Consider the following 21,463-nt stretch of genomic DNA (forward strand, 5'->3'; position numbering starts at 1 on the left):
CAAGTTGAACGGGATTCAAGCAGGGGCCCTGGCAGCCAGGAGGGGCAACAGCATCCTGGGCTGCCTCCAGCACGGCATCGCCAGCTGGGCGGGGGCAGGGATTGCTGTGCTCTGCTCTGCGCTCTTTCAGCAGCGCCTCGAGTCCTGTCCTGGGTGCACTTTTGGGCAGCACACTAACAGAAGGACATCAGGTTATTGGAGAGTGTCCAAAGGAGGGCTTCGAAGTGGTGAAGGATCGGGAGAGTAAGATGGATGAGGAGCACATGAGGTCCGCGTGTTTGTTCAGCCTGCACGAGACTGAGGGGAGGCCTCATGGCGGCCAGCAGCTTCCTCACCAGGGCAGCAGAGGGGCTGGCGCTGAGCTCTGCTCTCTGGGGCCACTGACAAAACTCGAGGGAATGGCAAGGAGATGGGACAGTGGAGGGTCTGGCTGCAGGCGAGGAGAAGATTGTACACCAACACGGGGCTTGGCCACTGAAACAGGCCTCCCAGTGAAGTGGTCATGGCAGCCAAGTTGCCGGGGTTCACCAAATGTCTGGCAAGTGCTTTCAGACACGTGCTTTGGTTTTTGGGGGTCACCCAGAGCGCTGGGCTCTGAGGTCACCCAGCGATGGGCTGTGAGGTCAGCCAGCAATGGGCTGTGACTTCACGGCCCTCGCTGCTTATCTTGGGGCGCCGGCAGAGCCTGGCCCAGCCTGGCTCGTGCCTGGACTCCCGCTGAGCGTGTGTGCGAGGCTTGGAGTGCCGAGCAAGGATCTCTTGGGAGATTTGTTGGAGCTGTGCTGTGGGGCCGTCGGCAACTGCTCTCGGTGCCCGTCCCCGCAGCCAGTGCCTGCGTTTCCCCGGCCCTGCCTGGCTCAGGCAGCCGGGGCTGTGGAGGGAGTGCTCGCAGCAGTGCAGGTGAGCTGTGCGGGGACACGTGCCCCGGGGCTCGGCTTGGGGTTTTGTCCTGCTGAGGGGCCGGGGCACTGCCGCTGCCTGCCCTGGCTCAGCCACTGACCCTGACCTCTCTCCTTCTTGCAGCGCACATCAGCTGTCGCAGCGGTGCCAGCCAGGGGAAGCAGCTCCCCATCTGCAGCTCTCCCCAGCCCGCTGCAGCGAGCCGACACCATGGCAAGTGAGGCCCAGGACATCACTTGCCCTGTGTGCCAGGGGGTCCCCAAGGAGCCCAGCTACGTCCTCCCCTGTGTGCACCACTTCTGCTTCGGGTGCATCATGCGCTGGGCCAAGAGAAGCAGCACCTGCCCCCTCTGCAGGCAGCACATCACCTCCATCCGCTACTCCATCTGGGCGGAAGACGACTTCCTGGAGGTGCAGCTGGCCCCCGATGCAGAGGCGCAAGACGACAGCCCCCAGGACGAGCAGGGGGCTGCAGAGCCCATGCCCCAGCCTGCCGTGAGAGGCCTCCCGCCCGAGGAATGGGCAGCCCTCTTCAGGGAACACCTAGAAGTCCTCGGTCCGCTGCGCTCCTGGGTGCGCCAGCAAGCCAGGGAGCTGTTCGACGCTGCCTGGTGGGACCAGGACATGCTGGAGGCCAACATCGTCGCTTGGCTGTGCCGCTGTGGGCTCGATGAGCACGCCTTGGTGCAGGAGCTGCAGCCGTTGCTGCAGGGCCACACGGTGAGCTTTGTGCAGCGGCTCATCTCCATCATGGAGGAGACGTGCAGCGAGGAGTTCCTCGAGGAGCTGGGCTTCCTGGAACCGCGTCCTGCCAGCCAGCTCTACGTGTACAACGGCCCTGAAGTGGACCTCGAGGGCTCCCAAGACACCTGGGAGCCCGAAGACAGCCCGGAGGCCACCTCCAGCCCTGCTGCCTCCCCCCGGGACACTCCTGTCACCAGCCTGCTCTCCTCCAGCAGCGCGGAGGATTCGGACATTGAGGAGCTGCCCAGCACCTCCAGTGCCGCCCTGCCTGGGGGTCCTGGCCACCCGCGCGCTGCACCCATGCCTGAGGAGCAGGAGGAGCTCTTCTCAGAGCCTGAAGAGGAGGAAGCAGAACAGGCTGCGGTGCCGGGCACAAGCCACGGGCCCTCTCCTCCTGGCCAGGGCAGGGACAGCTCACCTGGGGGGCCGCGGCGCCCCCCGAAGAGGAGAGCCGACAGCGACCCGGACTCTCCCCAGCCCTGCAAGAGGCCCCCGCGCCTTTAGCAGGGCAAATGTGGTTGTCATCCCAATAAAGAGTTGTGACCCTGCCACAGACAGTGTCTTGGTCTTCTTCATAGAATCGCGGAATCCTACAGTCATAGAAATGTCGAGTGGCTCAGGTTGGAAGGGGCCTCAAAGACCACCTAGTTCCACTCCCCCTGCCATGGCCAGGGGTGCCACCCACTGGATCTGGTTGCCCAGCCTGGTGATGGGCAATGCCTGCCCACTTGCTCAGGACCCACAGATCCATCTCCTCAGGCCCCCTGGCCTTGCGCATCACCATGTTCCTCCTTCCCCACCCTCCCCCAGACCCCGCAGGGTGCAGAGCAGCAGCGCCGACCCTCCCAACATGGCCGCCCCGCTGCGCCTCCCTCCCTCCCTCCCTCCCTCCTTCCCTCCCTCCCTCCCGTTGGGCGCCGCACTTAAATGTCCGTGTTTGCACTTTTAGGTGGGTTTGCAAAGGTAAAGCTTGGACGACATCTTCTTACCGGTGAAAAAGTTGCAATAAAAATCATGGACAAGCTTGGATACGTAAGAAGAGGAGGAAGATGGAGTGCATAGACAATGAATTTAGTAGCTTAGAACTTCATAAAAACTGCTGTAAATTTGTAACCTCAGCATAGTTAAGTTTAGATTGGAACATGCGATATCAATGACAACTCTGGCTGTTCTTTTTCGGGACACTTTTACATAGTTAGTGACATCTCTTTAAATAGTGCTGTTTTCCGGTCAGCCCTAGGCACAGAGGTAGGATTTCTGTCTGTACACATACCGATGCCAGAGCTCAGTATAGTAACATGAGAGGACTCAGATAAATACCAAACTCTCAAATACTGATGAGTAAAAAACTAGATGCTTACTGCATTTGAAGATGACTGTTGGTTCCTTCTGCAAAAGCCATCACCTTGTTGTTCACTTTATCGGTACCTACTGTGGGACAGATCTGTAGAAGAAAGTTTTGGTCATCTGTTTTTGATATCATTACCATAAGTATTGGTCACAGGCCTCATTAATATACTACAAAAACACACTATTCACAAAAAGCTATGAAATTTGGGGGGAAAAAAAAAAAAGTAAAAAAAAAAAAACAAAAAAGAGAATAAGAAATACTTGCATTTGTCATACTGTTCCACAAATCTTCATTTTTTGCGTTTTGATAGCTCTACTTCTGCAGGTACTGCACAAGTCCAGCTTTAAAAACATCATCAGTCAGGTAGTCCTTCAACATATTTAATATACAGGATCCCTGAAAAAAAGTGTGACAGAATGTTTACAAAACCACTCCCTAGATAGCAAGATGCTTCTTTCAGAAAATTTTCAGCAGGCTAACCTAAACAGCAGTTCAATTTTGTATGTCTGTCTGATGAGAAATAATTGGGTTTTATATATATTTAGACGGTAATTTGGCTTTCCTTATTTCCTTAAATATATTTTGGATTGAGTAAAATATGCTATTATTTTCTCAATTACTATATAGAGCAGGCTCCAATGAAAAACGCTGGTTGGTTTAAGCACCTAAAATAATGTTTTAATGTTTCAATTGATACACAATAGGTAAGAAGGGGCAAAAACCTCCTCTTTTTATAGATGGAACAGGAAACCACAATTTGAACTACATGCAGGAGTTTTGGACTACGATTGAGATAGAATATAAAGATCAAAACAACATTAAAAAGTATATTAACACCACGGTTCAGGGATGTTTTGTATAAAGGACTGACTGAAATCAGTACAATGCAGATGTATAGTACAATCAGTACAACTGAGAATGAAATCAGTTACAGATTTTACCTTCACATAAGAAACATCATCAAACATTTCTAAAATTTGAGCTGGATCTTCCACAGGAGTAGACACAGGATGTGATGAATTTAATGCATCCACTTCCATGGCATCAAACCAGTTTGATAAGAAATAATCTTCCTAATAGGAGACAAAAATGATTATTACTACCAAATTTTGCTTAGTGACTACTGAATTCCTATTAGTTCATATTTCAGTCCATTCTACATGATGTTGAAATCCCATCAGGAAAGCCAAACATATCTTCGGTTTCATTACAGAGCAGGAAAGGGAAGGGGAAGGGGAAGGGGAAGGGGAAGGGGAAGGGGAAGGGGAAGGGGAAGGGGAAGGGGAAGGGGAAGGGGAAGGGGAAGGGGAAGGGGAAGGGGAAGGGGAAGGGAAGGGGAAGGGGAAGGGGAAGGGGAAGGGAAGGGGAAGGGGAAGGGGAAGGGGAAGGGGAAGGGGAAGGGGAAGGGGACGACAAGGCAAGGCAAGGCAAGGCAAGGCAAGGCAAGGCAAGGCAAGGCAAGGCAAGGCAAGGCAAGGCAAGGCAAGGCAAGGCAAGGCAAGGCAAGGCAAGGCAAGGCAAGGCAAGGAAAGGAAAGGAAAGGAAAGGAAAGGAAAGGAAAGGAAAGGAAAGGAAAGGAAAGGAAAGGAAAGGAAAGGAAAGGAAAGGAAAGGAAAGGAAAGGAAAGGAAAGGAAAGGAAAGGAAAGGAAAGGAAAGGAAAGGAAAGGAAAGGAAAGGAAAGGAAAGGAAAGGAAAGGAAAGGAAAGGAAAGGAAAGGAAAGGAAACTTTGCATACTTGCAAAGTTTCATATATTGAACCTGTGCTAAAGCTAGTGGGAGGATTTGGGGGTCTTCATTAGGATTTAAGTCTGACTGTACATGAGGGAAAAAAATTAATTTCATAGAATCATAGAATACCCCAAGTTGGAAGGGACCCATAAGGATCATCAAGTCCAACTCCTGGCACAGCACAGGTCTACCCAAAAAGTCAGACCACATGACTAAGAGCACAGTCCAATCGCTTCTTCAACTCCGACAGGCTTGGAGCTGTGACTACTTCCCTGGGAAGCCTGTTCAGGTGTGCGACTACCCTCTCGGTGAAGAACCTCTTCCTGTTGTCGAGCCTGAACCTCTCCTGCCACAGCTTGACACCATTTCTGCAGGTCCTATCACTGGTGATTACAGAGAATAGGTCGGTGCCTGCCTCTGCACTCCCCCTCGTGAGGAAGCTGTAGACCGCGATGAGGTCCCCCCTCAGCCTCCTCTTCTCCAGGCTGAACAGGCCCAGTGCCCTCAGCCTCTCCTCATACGTATTCCCCTCTAGGCCCTTCACCATCTTCGTAGCCCTCCTCTGGACACTCTCCAACAGTTTTGCATCCTTTTTGTACTGCGGTGCCCAGAACTGCACACAGTGCTCGAGGTGAGGCCACACCAGCGCAGAGTAGAGCGGGACAATCACCTCCCTTGACTAACTAGCAATGCCTTTATACTTTCCGAAGTCTAAATAGCTTTTGAAAAGAGAATATACTTTGATTGCAATCATTAACTTCCATCACCAGTTTTTGAAGTAATTAGATACAATAAAATCAATATTCTTACCCTTCGAGTTAAGATCAGACAGTTCTTTCAAAGGGAAAGCAAAAACTATTTCACAGCACAAACATGCTTGGCCTTCACCCTTACAAATTAGTGGACTTAGAATGCAAATATAAAATAAAAATACAGTAAATGCTGCTTACAACTTTCAGTTCTGGATGGGTAATGTTGACCGACACAAACTCCATGAATTTTGCAAACCCTTCATTTAACCACAGGTCATTCCACCACTCCATGGTAACTAGGTTGCCAAACCACTGAAACAACAGCAACAACAATTTTAATTTAATTACACGGTTTTTCACAAAAGCTGCTACTGACTGATATGAAATTGAATTTATTCCATGTCACTGACGTTTAAGGCACATTTTTGTAGTAATGCAGCTTACTCTGGCCTCTTTCTATTTCGTTTCTTATTTTAATGGTAATACTCCACAGCATGGGTTTCCATTACAATTCCATGAAACTTTATACATAAACCAGGTTTGATAGGAGAGCCACGCATAAACCTGTAACGATTCTTAACTTTTTTACCTATATTCATGGCTTGCAAATAATTTCAAGGGTTAGCAATGGTGCAAAGTCCCCAGAGCACTACAGCTACTGAACTATACAGATTTTGGTTACAGCCCTGCATGTCTATGAAGCCCAACGAGACTTTATTGGGAACAGTCGCGTGATTCACGGATGAACACCCTCAAACTGAAACAGCTCTTTTCAGTCTATATTCTCAAATATCTCTCCATCCACACAGCTGTGACCACTTTGTGGGTCCCTTCTGATCCTTTATTGTTGCTCCTAAATCTCACCTGATGAGCCAGTTCGTGGACTATTATCATAGTAATCCAAAGTCTAGAAGATGCTGAGGATTTATCAGGGTCATACAACAATGCGGATTCCCGATATGTGGTCAATCCCCAGTTTTCCATAGCACCAGACTGGAAATCAGGAATAGCTGCTAAATCTGGTGGAGGGGGGAGGAAGGAGGAGGGGGGGAGGGAAGCATTAATAAACTGCTAGGATTGTTTGACCCAGTAAAGAACCCAGTCACCTGCTCATCCCACTTCACAACAGCTCCCACATCACACCTTCTTTAAGGCTTCTCCTAAATGTAACAGCAAAAACATACCTTTAAAAAGTTCTCTATAGAAGGATTTTCCGTTCTCAGTGAAGCTTTTCAACATATTCTTAAGTTACACGAAGCAGACAGTTTAAAAACATGGGAGCCAAAATTGTCCCAGTCTTACCTAACTCACTGATTTTATGCAATTTTACTCTCTATTCTTAATGCTATTCTTGAATACATTAAATTAGGTAACACTTACCTTGTTTAGGTAAGGGATATGAAATGCTGAAGTAATCCTCATAAAAGTCTAAAAGTTTTACTGCCGCATCCAGGGCATAATCAGCTTGGTGGATCTTCTCTGGTACCGTGTATACAGAAATCTACAGTAAACAAGCAGGCAGTATTTAAATGCCAGCATCAAAAGTTTACAGAATTTGTTCTTTAACATAGGTGCGTGAGTGGTCATGAAAAGTGAAAGTAGAGCACATACCTAACAGCTTTCGTACAAAAGTTACTTTTAAAAAATACAGATACAGATATGTGCAAAATTAGAAATGAGAATTTTACTTTATCCTCCAGAACCACTATGCCTGTAAAAGGACATCTATACCTTCCGTCCCCTACCAAGCCAGAGCTGTGTAACTACCACTGTTCTGTTTTATTCCTGATTCTCCAATAAAACTATATTTAATTTCCTTTTAATCAAACAGTCTTACTTGAAACAACATTACCAATGCACGTAAGTATATAAAAAGAAAGCATATTACCAAAAACTTTTGGAATTAGTAAAATTAGTCTTAATGCAAACTAATAATCCAATTACAAAGCCAACGTTTTTCTCTCCTCTCGTTCATGTCAAACTTCACAATGTATAAATCCAACAATTTAGCTTGAAAGTACACTATATGTTTCCATATAGATTTTGTTATAAAATAAGCTCTTAGAAAATCAGAATAGTTACATTAACTCCATGACTGGATATTTTGCTGATGGATTTGAAATCGGAAACAATAAAGGCCACGAGGTAGGTACTCATCTTGACACTGGTATCAAAATGGTCTTCAACAAGCCATGAATTTATATTCACAGTCTTCATCTAAAAAAAGACAAGCACAGCTCATCATCCGGTAGTACCTCTATGGACTTTGGCACCAAAAATCAATGTGTTTCTTTTCAGTTTCACTAAGACAATTTTAAAGACAAGTTGGAAAGAAGTCAACCCTGTGCCAGCCCGTCCCCACACAAAGAAAACAGAAACATACAGGTAGTTTCACTCGTAAGTGTTACTTCAGCATTGCTAAAACTAGATAAAGATACTCATTCAAAAGCTTTAATTTTCCTCAGTGTCTGCCAGCACATCGATCTAATTAAGATCACACTTGAGTTGATCAGAAGTTGTCTAAATCTAAACATCACTTGTTACACATGAGAGAAATAAACTACTCCAAACAATGACTCAGCTCTCTCAGATATCTATTTCAAGACAAAATGAGTCGCCTGTTAGAGTTTTCCCTTTTGATTCGCCTCAGGTAACTAACTTACACTTGGAGTATATTTAGCCACATTGGAATACTAATACTAGCACCCACCATTCATTCATTATTTTATCCACTTTTCAATACAAGAACTGTTTTGTTTGATAGTTTGTTTTTAACCAACTTCCAAAAGACTTCATTTTTTTGAAATGTACTTGGTGTATGGGGAGGCGTTGTTCCCTCATTTATAAGGGTTAGTTTCCTGGCAAATCACGAATCAATAATGCAGAAGAATTTGTGAAGAATCTCTTATGCACAGAGTAAGACCAAATGTATGACATGTGACCCACCCTACATACGCCTACATCTTTGTAACTGCAAACCATATTTGTAGGTGTTACACATACTCCACTTTCACAGACATTTTTTGAAGGCCAAAATAACCTTTTTGTTGTTGTTGTTTAATATATATATATATATATATATATATATATATATATGGTCCTGAATAATATTGTGTCTGTATTCAGATACATTTTAATATTAATTCTTAAAATCTAAGACAAAGACTGAAAGCATTTTATGGGTAAAATAAAGGTTAGTGAGATTACATTGTTCTCAAACCACTGCAGAGAACAGGAACCCCTAGGATGCAACATCTGTTGCATTCCTTCATAACTGTGTATCAACACTACCAGCAATCATTTACTCTCAGAAAAGAATTGACATAATCTTTAGGTCAATATTCCCATGAACAGCAACTTCCTAGATATTCTCTTCTCCTTTCACTTTCCTTTTTACAGGTCATCAAGCAACAGCACAACATTGAATGTATCCACCTACAAGGGGCATATTGGACAGCGCAAGGTGCTTTGGTTCCCTCCTAATCTTAACTGAAAATCTGGCTTTGAAAGCTGGTTCATCGAAACACGGGAAGGCTGTTCTTGCAAATGTTGGCTCAAAATGCGTTGCTGCGAGCACTCTAAGGAAAAAAGAGAAAACCTTTAGTCCACATGCCTTTATATGCAGTGTTCACCACCTTGTGTGAAAATCAAGTAATTTCACAGAATCACAGAATTTCTAGGTTGGAAGAGACCTCAAGATCATCGAGTCCAACCTCTGACCTAACGCTAGCAGTCCCCACTAAACCATATCCCTAAGCTCTACATCTAAACGTCTTTTAAAGACTTCCAGGGATGGTGACTCCACCACTTCCCTGGGCAGCCTGTTCCAGTGTCTAACAACCCTTTCGGTAAAGAAGATCTTCCTAACATCTAACCTAAAACTCCCCTGGCGCAACTTTAGCCCAAACTCCCTCGTCCTGTCACCAGGCACGTGGGAGAACAGGCCAACCCCCACCTTGCTACAGCCTCCCTTGAGGTACCTGTAGAGAGCGATAAGGTCGCCCCTGAGCCTCCTTTTCTCCAGGCTGAACAAGCCCAGCTCCCTCAGCCGCTCCTCGTAGGACTTGTTCTCCAGGCCCCTCACCAGCTTCGTCGCCCTTCTCTGGACTCGCTTGAGCACCTCCATGTCCTTCTTGTAGCGAGGGGCTCAAAACTGAACACAGTACTCGAGGTGCGGCCTCACCAGAGCCGAGTACAGGGGGACGATCACCTCCCTAGCCCTGCTGGCCACACTGTTCCTGATACAAGCCAGGATGCCGTTGGCCTTCTTGGCCACCTGAGCACACTGCTGGCTCATATTCAGCCGACTATCCACCATCACTCCCAGGTCCTTCTCTGCCTGGCAGCTCTCCAACCTCTCGTCTCCCAGCCTGTAGCTCTGCAATAAGCGCCCCAGGTGCAGGACCCGGCACTTGGCCTTGTTGAACTTCATGCAGTTGACCTCAGCCCATCGCTGCAGCCTATCCAGATCCTCCTGCAGAGCCTTCCTACCCTCGAGCAGATCAACACGCGCATAGCTTGGTGTCATCTGCAAACTTACTGAGGGTGCACTCAATGCCCTTGTCCACATCATCGATGAAGATATTAAAGAGGACTGGCCCCAGCACCGAGCCCTGGGGGACGCCACTAGTGATTGGCCTCCAACTGGACTTCGCTCCATTCACCACGACTCTTTGGGCCCGGCTATCCAGCCAGTTTCTAACCCAACGAAGTGTGCGCCAGTCCAAGCCAAGAGCAGCCAGTTTCTTGAGGAGAATGCTGTGGGAGACGGTGTCAAAAGCCTTGCTGAAGTCAAGGTAGACCACATCCACAGCCTTTCCCTCGTCCACCCAGTGCGTCACTTTGTCATAGAAGGAGATCAGGTTCGTCAAGCAGGACCTGCCTTTCATAAACCCATGCTGACTGGGCCTGATCGCCTGCTTGCCCTGCAAGTGCTGCGTGAGGACTCTCAGGAGGATCTGCTCCATGAGCTTCCCTGGCACTCAGGTCAAACTGACAGGCCTGTAGTTTCCCGGGTCTGCCCTCCGGCCCTTCTTGTAGATGGGCGTCACATTTGCTAGCCGCCAGTCAACTGGGACCTCCCCCGATCGCCAGGACTGCTGATAAATGATGGACAGTGGCTTGGCCAGCTCCTCTGCCAGTTCTCTCAGTACCCTTGGGTGGATCCCATCCGGCCCCATCGACTTGTGCACATCCAAGTGCCGTAGCAGGTCACCAACCAGTTCTTCATGGATGGTGAGGGCCACATCCTGCTCCCCATCCCCTTCCACCAGCTCAGGGTACTGGGTATCCAGAGAACAACCGGTAGTGCCGCTAAAGACTGAGGCAAAGAAGGCATTGAGCACCTCCGCCTTTTCCTCATCTCTTGTAACTAAGTGCCGTGGTTCCGCTCGAGTGGGCAGCCGAGCTCCACCACAGCCGCTCCCTCACTCCCCCTCCTCAAAGAGGAATGGGGAGAAAATATGTGAAAAGGGCTCAAGGGTTGAGACAAGGATGAGAAAATCACTCAGTAATTATTGTAACGGGCAAAACAGACTTGGCATAAGGAGATAGTAAGATTTATTGCCTATTAACTAACAAGCTAGAGAAGTGAGAAACAAAGGAAAGAAACCAAAAGCACCTTCCCCCCATCCACCCTCTTCCACCTCCTCCGCCCGAGCGGCGCAGGGGAACGGGGGAATGGGGGTTATGGTCAGTCTACAGCGCTTCTTCTCTGCCGCTCCTTCTCGGTCACTCTCGTCCCTTGTGCTGTGGGGTCCCACCCACGGGATGCAGTCCTTGATGAACTGATCCGGCGTGGGCTTCCCACAGGCAGCAGCTCTTCCAGAACTGCTCCAGATATGGGTCCGTACCACGGGGTCCATCCCTCAGGAGAAAACTGCTCCAACCTGGCTCCCCTACGGGCAGCAGCTCCTGCCAGGTCACCTGCTCCTGCGTGGGCTCCTCTCCACGGGCTACAGGTCCGGCCCGGAATCTGCTCCGGCAGGGGTCTTCCACAGGCGGCAGCCTCCGTCGGTGCAGGGCCACCTGCTCCACCGTGGTCTCCTCCACGGGCTGCAGCGGGGGACCCTGCTCCACCGTGGTACTCCATGGGCTGCAGGGGGACATCCTGCTTCACCATGCTCCTCACCACAGGCCGCAGGGGACTTCTGCTCCGGCGCCTGGAGCACCTCTCCCCCTCCCTCTACACTGACCTTGGCACCTGCAAGGCTGTTCTCTCACTCCCGGCTGCTGTGAGGCGCAGCGTTTTTTTCCCTGTCTTAAATATGCTCTCACAGAGGCGCAAAACAACATCGCTTACTGGCTCAGCTCTGGAAAACAATGGGGCCCTTCCCAAACATGGGGCAGCTTCTAGATCTTTCTCACAGAAACCACCCCTATGGCCCCCTGCTACCAAAACCTTGCCACGTAAACCCACTACACCAAGTTTCCCCCCGCAGCCAGTAAAGGATGGAGATTCTCCTTAGTCCTCCTTTTTGTGTTGATGTATTTATAGAAACGTTTTTTGTTATCTTTAACGGCAGTAGCCAGATTGAGCTCCAGATGAGCTTTGGCCTTCCTAATTTTGTCCCTGCACGGCCTCGCTACATCCTTATAGTCCTCCCTAGTGGCCTGCCCACTATTCCAAACATTATAAACCCTCTTTTTTCTCCTAAGATCAAGCCACAATTCTCTGTTGAGCCAGGCTGGTCTTCTTCCCTGCCAGCTCGTCTTTGGGCACGTGGGAACAGACCGTTCCTGCGCCATTAAGATTTCCCTCTTGAAGAGCGCCCAGCCTTCCTGGACTCTTCTGCCCTTCAGAACCGCCTCCCAAGGGACTCCACCAACCAGTGTCCTGAGCAGCTCAAAGTCAGCCCTCCGAAAGTCCAATACAGCGGTTTTACTGGTCCCCTTCCTGGCCTCGCCAAGAATAGAGAACTCCACCATTTCGTGGTCACTCTGCCCAAGACAGCTCCCGACAATCACATCCTCCACCAGTCCTTCTCTGTTTGTGAAGAGAAGGTCTAGCGGGGCACCACCCCTGGTAGGCTCACTAAGCAGCTGCGTCAGGAAGCTATCTTCCACGCTCTCCAGAAACTTCCTGGACTGCTTTCTCAGGGCTGTGTTGTGCTTCCAGCATATGTCAGGGAAGTTGAAGTCCCCCACGAGTACAAGAGCTGACGATTTCGCAACTTCTGCCAGCTGCCTGTAGAACTCCTCATCAGTCTCCTCATCCTGGTTCGGCGGTCTATAGCAGACCCCGACCAGGACGCTAGCCTTGTTGTCCCTGCCGATCCTAACCCAAAGGGACTCGACCTTGTCATTCCCAGCCTCGAGTTCTACAACATCGAAAGGCTCTCTAATATAGAGAGCCACAGCACCACCCCTTCTGTGCTGCCCGTCCCTTCTGAAGAGCTTATAGCCAGGCATTGCAGCACTCCAGTCATGAGACTGGTCCCACCACGTCTCCGTGATGGCAACCAAGTCGTAGCCTGCCTGCTGCACGATGGCTTCCAGCTCCTCCTGTTTGTTACCCATGCTGCGCGCATTGGTGTAGATGCACTTCAGCTGGGCCATTACCTTATCCCCCGGCCTTGCCATTGCTCCCCCTGGCACAGCCCCAACAATCCTTGCTTCAGCCCCATCCCCCTTCCTACCTAGTTTAAAGCCCTCTCAATGAGCCCTGCCAGCTCCTGGCCCAGGATCCTTTTTCCCCTAAAAGATAGCGACCCGTCTGAGGCCATCAGGCCAGGTGCTGAGTAAAGTGCCCCATGATCGAAAAAAACAAGATTTCTGCGTTGGCACCAGCCCCGGAGCCACGTGTTTAACAGGTGGGCTTTCCCTGTCCTCTTTGTTCCCCTCCCTGCCACCGCAGGGATGGATGAAAACACCACCTGCACTCCCGCTCCATCCACTAACCGACCCAGCCCCCTAAAGTCTCGTTTGATAGCCTTCAGGCTTCTCTCTTCAATGTTGTCACTGCCCGCCTGGACTACCAAAAGAGGATAATAGTCAGAGGGGCGTACCAGGTTGGGAAGCTTCCTGGCAACGGCCCTGACCCTGGCCCCAGGGAGGCAGCACACTTCCCTACGGGTAGGGTCAAGCCGACAAATAGGGCCCTCTGCTCCCCTAAGAATAGAGTCTCCAACAACAATAACCCTCCTGTCTTTCTTGGTGGAGGCAGTCCTGAGGCGTGGAGTCGACCTCCTCGCCCTAGGCATCCTCCTGGGCCCGACCATCCTCCCTCTGCCCGACGGCTACAGGGCAGGGGGTCCACCCCCATTTGGGATGTCTCACCTCGGTACCTCTCCTTGAGGCCCTGCAGGGAGTTACTGCACAAGTCTATCTCTCGCTCACACTCCCTGATGGCCCTCAACCTCTCCACCTCCTCCTTGAGCTCCGCCACCATGCAGACCAGGTCATCCACCTGCTCGCACCTCACGCACGCAGTTTCTCTGCCTCCCGCCGATGGCAGCAACAGGCTCAGACACTCCTCGCATCCGGTGACCTGAACTGCTGCATAAATTTCACATTTATGAGATAATTTAAGTACTTTCAAAATCTTTGGCATGCTAAGAATTACCATTTCTCAATCTGTGGTGGGGAACAGAAGTGGATACATAAAGCTTCTTGACCAACCCCCCTGATAAGGGGTTCTGCAATAAGAGACAACTTGTCAGAGCCCAGCGAGTCCCCGGACTCTTCCTCTCACATCACTGCAGGACGGCTGGACGTGTCGGTGGATTAAGGCCTGCTAAGGCTACAGCCAAGAACCCCACAGCCCAGAAAAGGACCCAGCTCTCCAGCTTCACACAGGGCTTCGCCAGCCATCAGCCTTCCTTGCTGCATGGGCACGTTGCTGGCTTATGTTCAACGTGGTGTCCACCAGGAACCTCAGGTCATTTTCTGCCAGGCTGCTCTCCAGCAGGGTGCCCATAGCATGTCCAGGTGCCTGGGGTTGTTATTCCACAGGTACAGGACTTGCCACAGCTCCACGAGATTCCTGCCAGCCTTAAAGGAGTCCTTGCAAAGGAGTTCAAATGAAAATACGCTCTGTCATCACGGTGGGCTGGTCCGTTCCAAGCGTTTCTAACCACTCCTGTGGCACAGAAGTAAGTTCCTGGGTCCATGTGTACCACGGCTGAAGGACAAAACCACCCAAGGAATGCTGGAAACTCTAGGATGACCAAGGCAGATGACCAGAGCAGAACAACTACCAAAAGAGTTTCTCACCCTAGAGATCTTTTTACTAGAGATCTGCAGAAAGAGCAGATCTCTAGTAAAGGACAACAGGCTCAGATATCTCTGCAATAAGAACTGACAATGGAAAAGAAGGTCCTCGGTGGTGGTGCTGGTAACCTCTCCCCAGGAGCATCACCAACATCAGGATGAAGGTACAATTTGAGATCTCAGATACAGACCTGCTAGCCTGGTAGCCCGATCTTTTTCTTCTCACAGAATCACAGAATTGAAGGGGTTGGAAGGGACCTGAAGAGGTCATCGGGTCCAAGCCCCCTGCCAAAGCAGGTTCCTCAGAGCAGGCTGCCCAGGGAGGCATCCAGATGGGCCTTGAATATCTCCAGAGAAGGAGACTCCACAACCTCCCTGGGCAGCCTGTCCCAGTGCTCCGTCACCCGCACCATGAAGAAGTTCTTTCACGTGTTGGTGCGGAACTGCCTGGGCTCTGTCTTGTGGCCCTTGTCCTGTCCCTGCTAACCACTGAAGAGAGGTTGGACAAATCCCACTGTTTCCCACACTGAAGATATTTGTAAACATTGGTAAGAGCTCCCCTCAGTCTTCTCCAGGCTGAACAGACCCAGGTCTCTCAGCCTTTCCTCATAGGGAAGATGCTCCAGGCCCTTTATCATCTTCCTTGCCCTCCGCCGGACTCTTCCCAGGAGATCCCTGTCTTTTTTGTACCGGGGAGCCCAGAACTGGACACAGTACTCCAGGTGAGGCCTGACCAGGGCTGAGTAGAGAGGGAGGATCACCTCCCCTGCCCTGCTGGCCACTCTCCTTTTAATGCACGTCATGATCCCATGGGCCCTCTTGGCCACGAGGGCACACTGCTGGCTCATGGTCAACCTGTCGTCCACCAGGACCCCCAGGTCCTTCTCCTCAGAGCTCCTCTCCAGCAGGTCATCCCCCAGCCTGTACTGATACATGTGATTGTTCCTTCCCAGGTGCAGGACTCTACACTTGCTCTTGTTAAACCTCGTTAGGAATGTTTTAACAATTTGTGTCCATAAAGAACAGTCCTGTCTGCCTCTGGGCCCTGCACTGGCAATTTAATTCTTGAACCACAGATGCAGTGTGTCCCAGTCTCCCCCTCATTCTAGTCAATTTATCAAGTCTTCAGAAAATACTCCTCAAATTTATGAACCTGTTTGCCTTTGTTATTCCAGACTTCTATTTCTAACAGTTACAGCCTTTTTTTTGTCTTCTTCGAGATTAACTTAACACTGCTATAGGTGTGACTGTCCCCGTGAATGGCTGGTGAGGAATGTTTTAATTACTGGTGAAGTGTCAGTAAGAAAGCTGTTTGTGTTTGTATGAAGTCTTTGATGCCTGGGGGTTTCAGAACAACTGATAACAACTAGTGACTGTTATGGGATACTATGCAGGCCTCTGATATCTGGCCAGGTGGCCAAGAGATTAAGAAGAAGAAAAAAAAGAAGCTGAAGGACGGCTAGGAGACAAGACCTGCAGGGGATGCTGTATAAACTTGACACGGTGCCAAGGAGTACAAAGGGGAAGGACAAGAAAAAGTCTTGGAGAGGAAGACTACGAGCCTTCAGCATGAAAGACCCCTAGAGACCCCCAGAGGGACCACCAGAGACTGATGCGCATGCTCCAGTAGGAGGGACTGGACCCCGGAAGCTAATTATAATAACCTGTTTTTTTTCAGAAGTAGTAATGAATATGTATTAGTCTAGGAGCATAAAAATCAGCTGCTTGATGTAACTGGTGTGCGTCCTGGTGGAGCGGAGACTCCCGGTGCACCCAGCGCTGTTTGCTTACCTCTATTCTTTTAATAAATCCTATTTTTTTATTTAATCCTATTTTGAAGACTGAGCCATTTCGAACAATCTCATTTGTTTTCTTCCTGCCCAGCTCTCCAGCCTGTCCAGATCTCGTTGTACTCAAAATTCTCATTTGTACTTTCTGTAGTGCTAGTGTTATCCTTGTGCCATTTGGTTGGAAAGGTGAATTTGAGAATTTTGTTGATATTATGTTGATATTTTGTTGACTCTATGTTCGGAATATACCCCTGGCCATTCTTGGGTAGCTTCTTAGCACACTAATCAGTACAACTGCCAGCAAGTGCAAACAGTTGTGAGAGTGGGTAACAAATACGAGTACTGCTGGCATATGTCTGTCTATGAGGAAGCCCATTCCTTCTTGTACTTGCTGCTCGTCACTGCTCCCACTCAATATCTCCCTATCGAATTAATGTGATTCCAGCGGGTAACCTTACTTCTTCTAATGTCTTAGCCAATTCAGCATGTGTTGGTGCAGGTCTGTGCTTAAACCTCTGGGGTAAATGAGCAAAAAAATGCTCTATTACTTCCAAAGTAAAAGCAAATTTGTCTTGTCCCTGCCATGGTAATGTGACCAAAAGATATCTCGAACACCAACGACAGCCATCCTTGAAATCCTGCTGTATTAAGCAGATTAGGTATGTCAGACAGACTGGGTGCTGTGACAGTCAATGGTTTAGTAGCTGCATTCAACTTTCTGTAGTTTACTGTAAGCCATCATGTCCTTAACACTTGTAACTGGCCATACTGGAGAATTAAAAGGGGAATGGATTTTTTTAACAGTTTCCCTCTCCACCAAATATTTTGTTAATTCACCTTTCACTGTCATCGCTAATTCTGGGGACAATCCCTTATTATACCCACACCAGAGGCTCAAACAGGTGCAGGAATCACCTCATCACCTACTTTTTTAAATCATTACCCTCATGGTCAACTCAGGGCCAGGAAGGTTTGACAGACCACCATTGTTCCTGTATGTGCTGGATTGGTTGTGATAGATTTAATTTTGTCCATAGTAGCTCATGTAAGTGCTATGTTTAGATTTTTAATGGAAGTAGTGCTGATAACAGACCAATGTTTTAGTTGTTTCTACATAGTGCGTACACGGAGTCGAGTTCTTTCCTCTTCCCAGGCTGCCTGCTAGCAAGTTGACTGGGAGTACAACAAGAAAAAATTTTTCAATCAACATTTGGTGTGATTTTCAGTATCACAACTGCTATGAGGACTGCAAGAAAAATGCTTGCCAGGTTTGCAGCATAATACCATTAGCCTGAATAAGTTATAAGGCAATAGAAGTCCCCTAGTAAAGGCCGGTGTAAATGCCAAAACTTAATTGGACAAGCTGTTTCCTCCTGTGAGCAGATTATTCAGATTATTTCCTGTATTTCCTGTAACTGAAAAACAAACAAACAAACAAACAAAAACAAGCAAACAAACAACAATGTTTACTCCAAAATTTATCCATTTTAAGTAGAACACATACTTTAAAAGTCTGTTTCTGCTACAGTTATGTGAAAGATTTGATCCCAAGTCTTCATTCTATACAGTAGAATAAAAAAAAATAAATTTCAAAGGACAATTTTCAGCTTCACATTAAGGCCGGAGTCCACCTCATCTTGTAAGTCTCTTCTACCAGGTTAGAATATCACCACTAACACATTGGTACAATTCCTCTACAGCTAGTCAGCTCAGCTTTTGACATTTTTATTCCAATGGGACAGGAACTGATTCACTTCTTTCAAAGTTTGTGAAAAGTAATTCCCCCACGCTTATTTTATAGCCTGGCTGAGCGATGCACTGAAAGTTTTCCCTCCGCTATCAGAACATTTCAAAGCACGGAGTTCAGCCAGTGCATGAAATCTGTTGTTCATCCAGACATCTTTAGGGCGAGTCTATTTTGCCTTTCAGAAATTCATAAGGATATCAGCATGGTAGAAAATATCAATAAAGTTTAGGAAACACAATGAAAGGAGGAAAAAGAAAAGGCAAATTTGAGCTTCAGAGCTGTACTGACAGATCTGAAATTCTGTGGGGATTCCGTAGGTTGGAAAAGCACAGCAAAACTCACACCTGAGAATAAGGGACCATGAGGCTGCCAATACGCTAAGGTTACTTACTGTATCAGCATGCTTAATTACAACAAAGTAACAACATGTATTTCTTACCTCTGATATTAATTCCGATATACTCTCCCTGCTCTGGTTGTGAAACACGGAAAGCTCTGTCACGCAGTCCTCGGCAAGGTGTCCCTGCTGCAAGAACACGCACTACATTCAAGCATGAGGCTTTCAGGTTGTCTCACCGAGACACATCTGACCATGACACTGTTGTGATATGCCGCAGGCGGAGTCCCTAATTATCCAAGATTTCACATTTTGTATTTTAGTTAGCATCATGGCTAAATGTTGCCGTGAGTAAACAGAGAAAGTCACACAACTTCAGCAACTTCAGCATCTCGGCCCTCCTTGGTGAGAGGTTCTGAACTCACATAGGAAAGGCTGAGTGCAGATGAGATTTTTCACTTGAGTGGAAGCTACACTTTTATCTCTTCTTAAATATGCAAAGCTACATCAGGCATGCACGTCTTTGCCAGAGCCGCTTAAAACTGACGGTGCGTGTGCAACAAGCTGTTCTTTACCTAGACAAACAGCGGCAGCCAGTGGCCAGCAGGAGGCATTGGCAAACAATTGAGAGACGGTCAGGACAAACGCTTTCAAAGAGGTCAAATTGTTAGCCGAACAAGCAACTCTCTGAGACACAGAAATGAGATAAACCATAAGCACGTCCAACATGCTTGTATGAAAACTTGTGTTTTGCTCCATCATGGGTTCCTTTCCACGGAGGAAGAATTTCAATCTTGTCTTCAAAAACCCATTAGGGAGATCCTTAGAAATGCATTGTAGGCAATTTCACAATGCTCAGGGGTTGGGGCCCTTGCTCAGTGAGGAGGGGCTGAGGCAAAGATGTGTGGTCAGACTGCAGAGGAGCCTCAGGGAAGCCTTCTCGTAACTACAAGGAGGGCAGCAAGACAAAGCCAAGCTATCTCAGCAGGGCATGGTGCGATGATGACAAACAGCAGGCACGGTGGTACAAATCACCAAAGGGAGATGGCAATTCTTTGGGTGTTATATAAGGGTGTTCTGGTGTCGCACAGACCTTGCTGATGCTGTTTTAAAATAATTAAAAAAGCGAGGTAGGAATTAAAATTAGTTCACTTATTGCGAACCCAGAAGAGTGGCTATTATTAAATTGGGAGAGAAAATACAGCACAAAGAGGCTGGAGATGAGAATGGTTGAATTAAAGGGCAGGGGAATGGGGAGAAAAAGAAACAAAAGAAACAATAAGGCCGCGGGGAAGCGCAGAGAGAAGGAAAAGGAAATATTCTCTACTTCCCATCAACGAGCGATGTTCAGCCATGTCCTGGGAAGCAGGGCATCAAAACATGTAGTGGTTGTTGAGGAGGAACAGCCCCCTGCCCCACGGGAGCCCCCCTGTTTATTGCTGAGTGTGGCATCAGGTGCTCTGGAATGTCCCTTTGGTTGGTTTAGGTCAGCTGCCCTATCGATGTCCCCTCCCCATCACTTGCCCACCCCCATTGATTTCTTTTGATGAAGTGGCCAACCATCTGGTTGCCCAAGGGAAGCCAGCTGATGGCACCTGTTTGGCTTTCAGCACAGCTTCAAGACTGTTTCTCACTGTCTCCTTCTGGACAAATTGGGCAGCACACAGCTAGAGCAATGCATAATGCGATGGGTGAACAAGGGGCTGACGGGTCGCGCTCCAAGGGTTCTTGTAAATGGGGTTGCATCAGGCTGGTGGCCAGTCATAGGGGCTTGTGCAGGCCTCCATTTTAGGGCCTGTTCTCTTCAGCGTTGTCCCGACTGACTCGCATGTAGGACTTGAGGGCATATGGAGTCCGTTTAGGCATGATGCTAAACAGGAAGGAGTGGCTGACTCCATCGAGGGGAGGAAGGCTTTGCAGAGAGACCTTGACAAAGCAGAGAGCTGGGCAATCCCCAAGCATATGAGGTTTAGCAAGAGCGAGTGAGGGATTCCACGCCTGGCAAGGGGCAACCCTGGCTGTATGGACAGTCGGGGGGACGAGAGGCTGGAGCGCAGCCCTGCAGAGAGGGATCTGGGCGTTTTGGTCGATGGCAAGTTGAACGGGATTCAAGCAGGGGCCCTGGCAGCCAGGAGGGGCAACAGCATCCTGGGCTGCCTCCAGCACGGCATCGCCAGCTGGGCGGGGGCAGGGATTGCTGTGCTCTGCTCTGCGCTCTTTCAGCAGCGCCTCGAGTCCTGTCCTGGGTGCACTTTTGGGCAGCACACTAACAGAAGGACATCAGGTTATTGGAGAGTGTCCAAAGGAGGGCTTCGAAGTGGTGAAGGATCGGGAGAGTAAGATGGATGAGGAGCACATGAGGTCCGCGTGTTTGTTCAGCCTGCACGAGACTGAGGGGAGGCCTCATGGCGGCCAGCAGCTTCCTCACCAGGGCAGCAGAGGGGCTGGCGCTGAGCTCTGCTCTCTGGGGCCACTGACAAAACTCGAGGGAATGGCAAGGAGATGGGACAGTGGAGGGTCTGGCTGCAGGCGAGGAGAAGATTGTACACCAACACGGGGCTTGGCCACTGAAACAGGCCTCCCAGTGAAGTGGTCATGGCAGCCAAGTTGCCGGGGTTCACCAAATGTCTGGCAAGTGCTTTCAGACACGTGCTTTGGTTTTTGGGGGTCACCCAGAGCGCTGGGCTCTGAGGTCACCCAGCGATGGGCTGTGAAGTCAGCCAGCAATGGGCTGTGACCTCACGGCCCTCGCTGCTTATACTGGGGCGCCGGCAGAGCCTGGCCCAGCCTGGCTCGTGCCTGGACTCCCGCTGAGCGTGTGTGCGAGGCTTGGAGTGCCGAGCAAGGATCTCTTGGGAGATTTGTTGGAGCTGTGCTGTGGGGCCGTCGGCAACTGCTCTCGG

At 49.1% G+C, this 21,463-nt stretch overlaps 1 protein-coding gene across 1 annotated transcript; it reads right to left on the reverse strand.

Moving 5' to 3' along the window:
• Nucleotides 1-3,307: 3,307 nt before the first annotated feature.
• Nucleotides 3,308-20,426, reverse strand: LOC116500993 (endoplasmic reticulum aminopeptidase 1-like). Its single transcript, XM_032206349.1, has 8 exons — nt 20,356-20,426; nt 8,916-9,054; nt 7,559-7,693; nt 6,857-6,977; nt 6,341-6,495; nt 5,675-5,788; nt 3,937-4,068; nt 3,308-3,391 (listed from the first exon to the last, which is right to left on the reverse strand). Exons 1-8 carry the CDS (start codon nt 20,424-20,426, stop codon nt 3,308-3,310), a joined length of 951 nt encoding a protein of 316 aa, XP_032062240.1.
• Nucleotides 20,427-21,463: the final 1,037 nt, after the last annotated feature.

This window comes from Aythya fuligula, chromosome Z, assembly GCF_009819795.1.
Source record: "Aythya fuligula isolate bAytFul2 chromosome Z, bAytFul2.pri, whole genome shotgun sequence".
In the NCBI taxonomy this organism is placed as follows: domain Eukaryota; kingdom Metazoa; phylum Chordata; class Aves; order Anseriformes; family Anatidae; genus Aythya; species Aythya fuligula.

Excerpts from the sequence above, each read along its gene's own strand:
- LOC116500993 (XM_032206349.1), bottom strand. The coding sequence starts at position 20,426 with ATGCCTAAACGGACTCCATATGCCCTCAAGTCCTACATGCGAGTCAGT. Across the intron at positions 5,789-6,340 it reads TCCACGAACTGGCTCATCAG|TGGTTTGGCAACCTAGTTAC; the intron begins GTGAGATTTAGG and ends CTGTTGTTTCAG. Across the intron at positions 3,392-3,936 it reads ATGATGTTTCTTATGTGAAG|GGATCCTGTATATTAAATAT; the intron begins GTAAAATCTGTA and ends ACTTTTTTTCAG.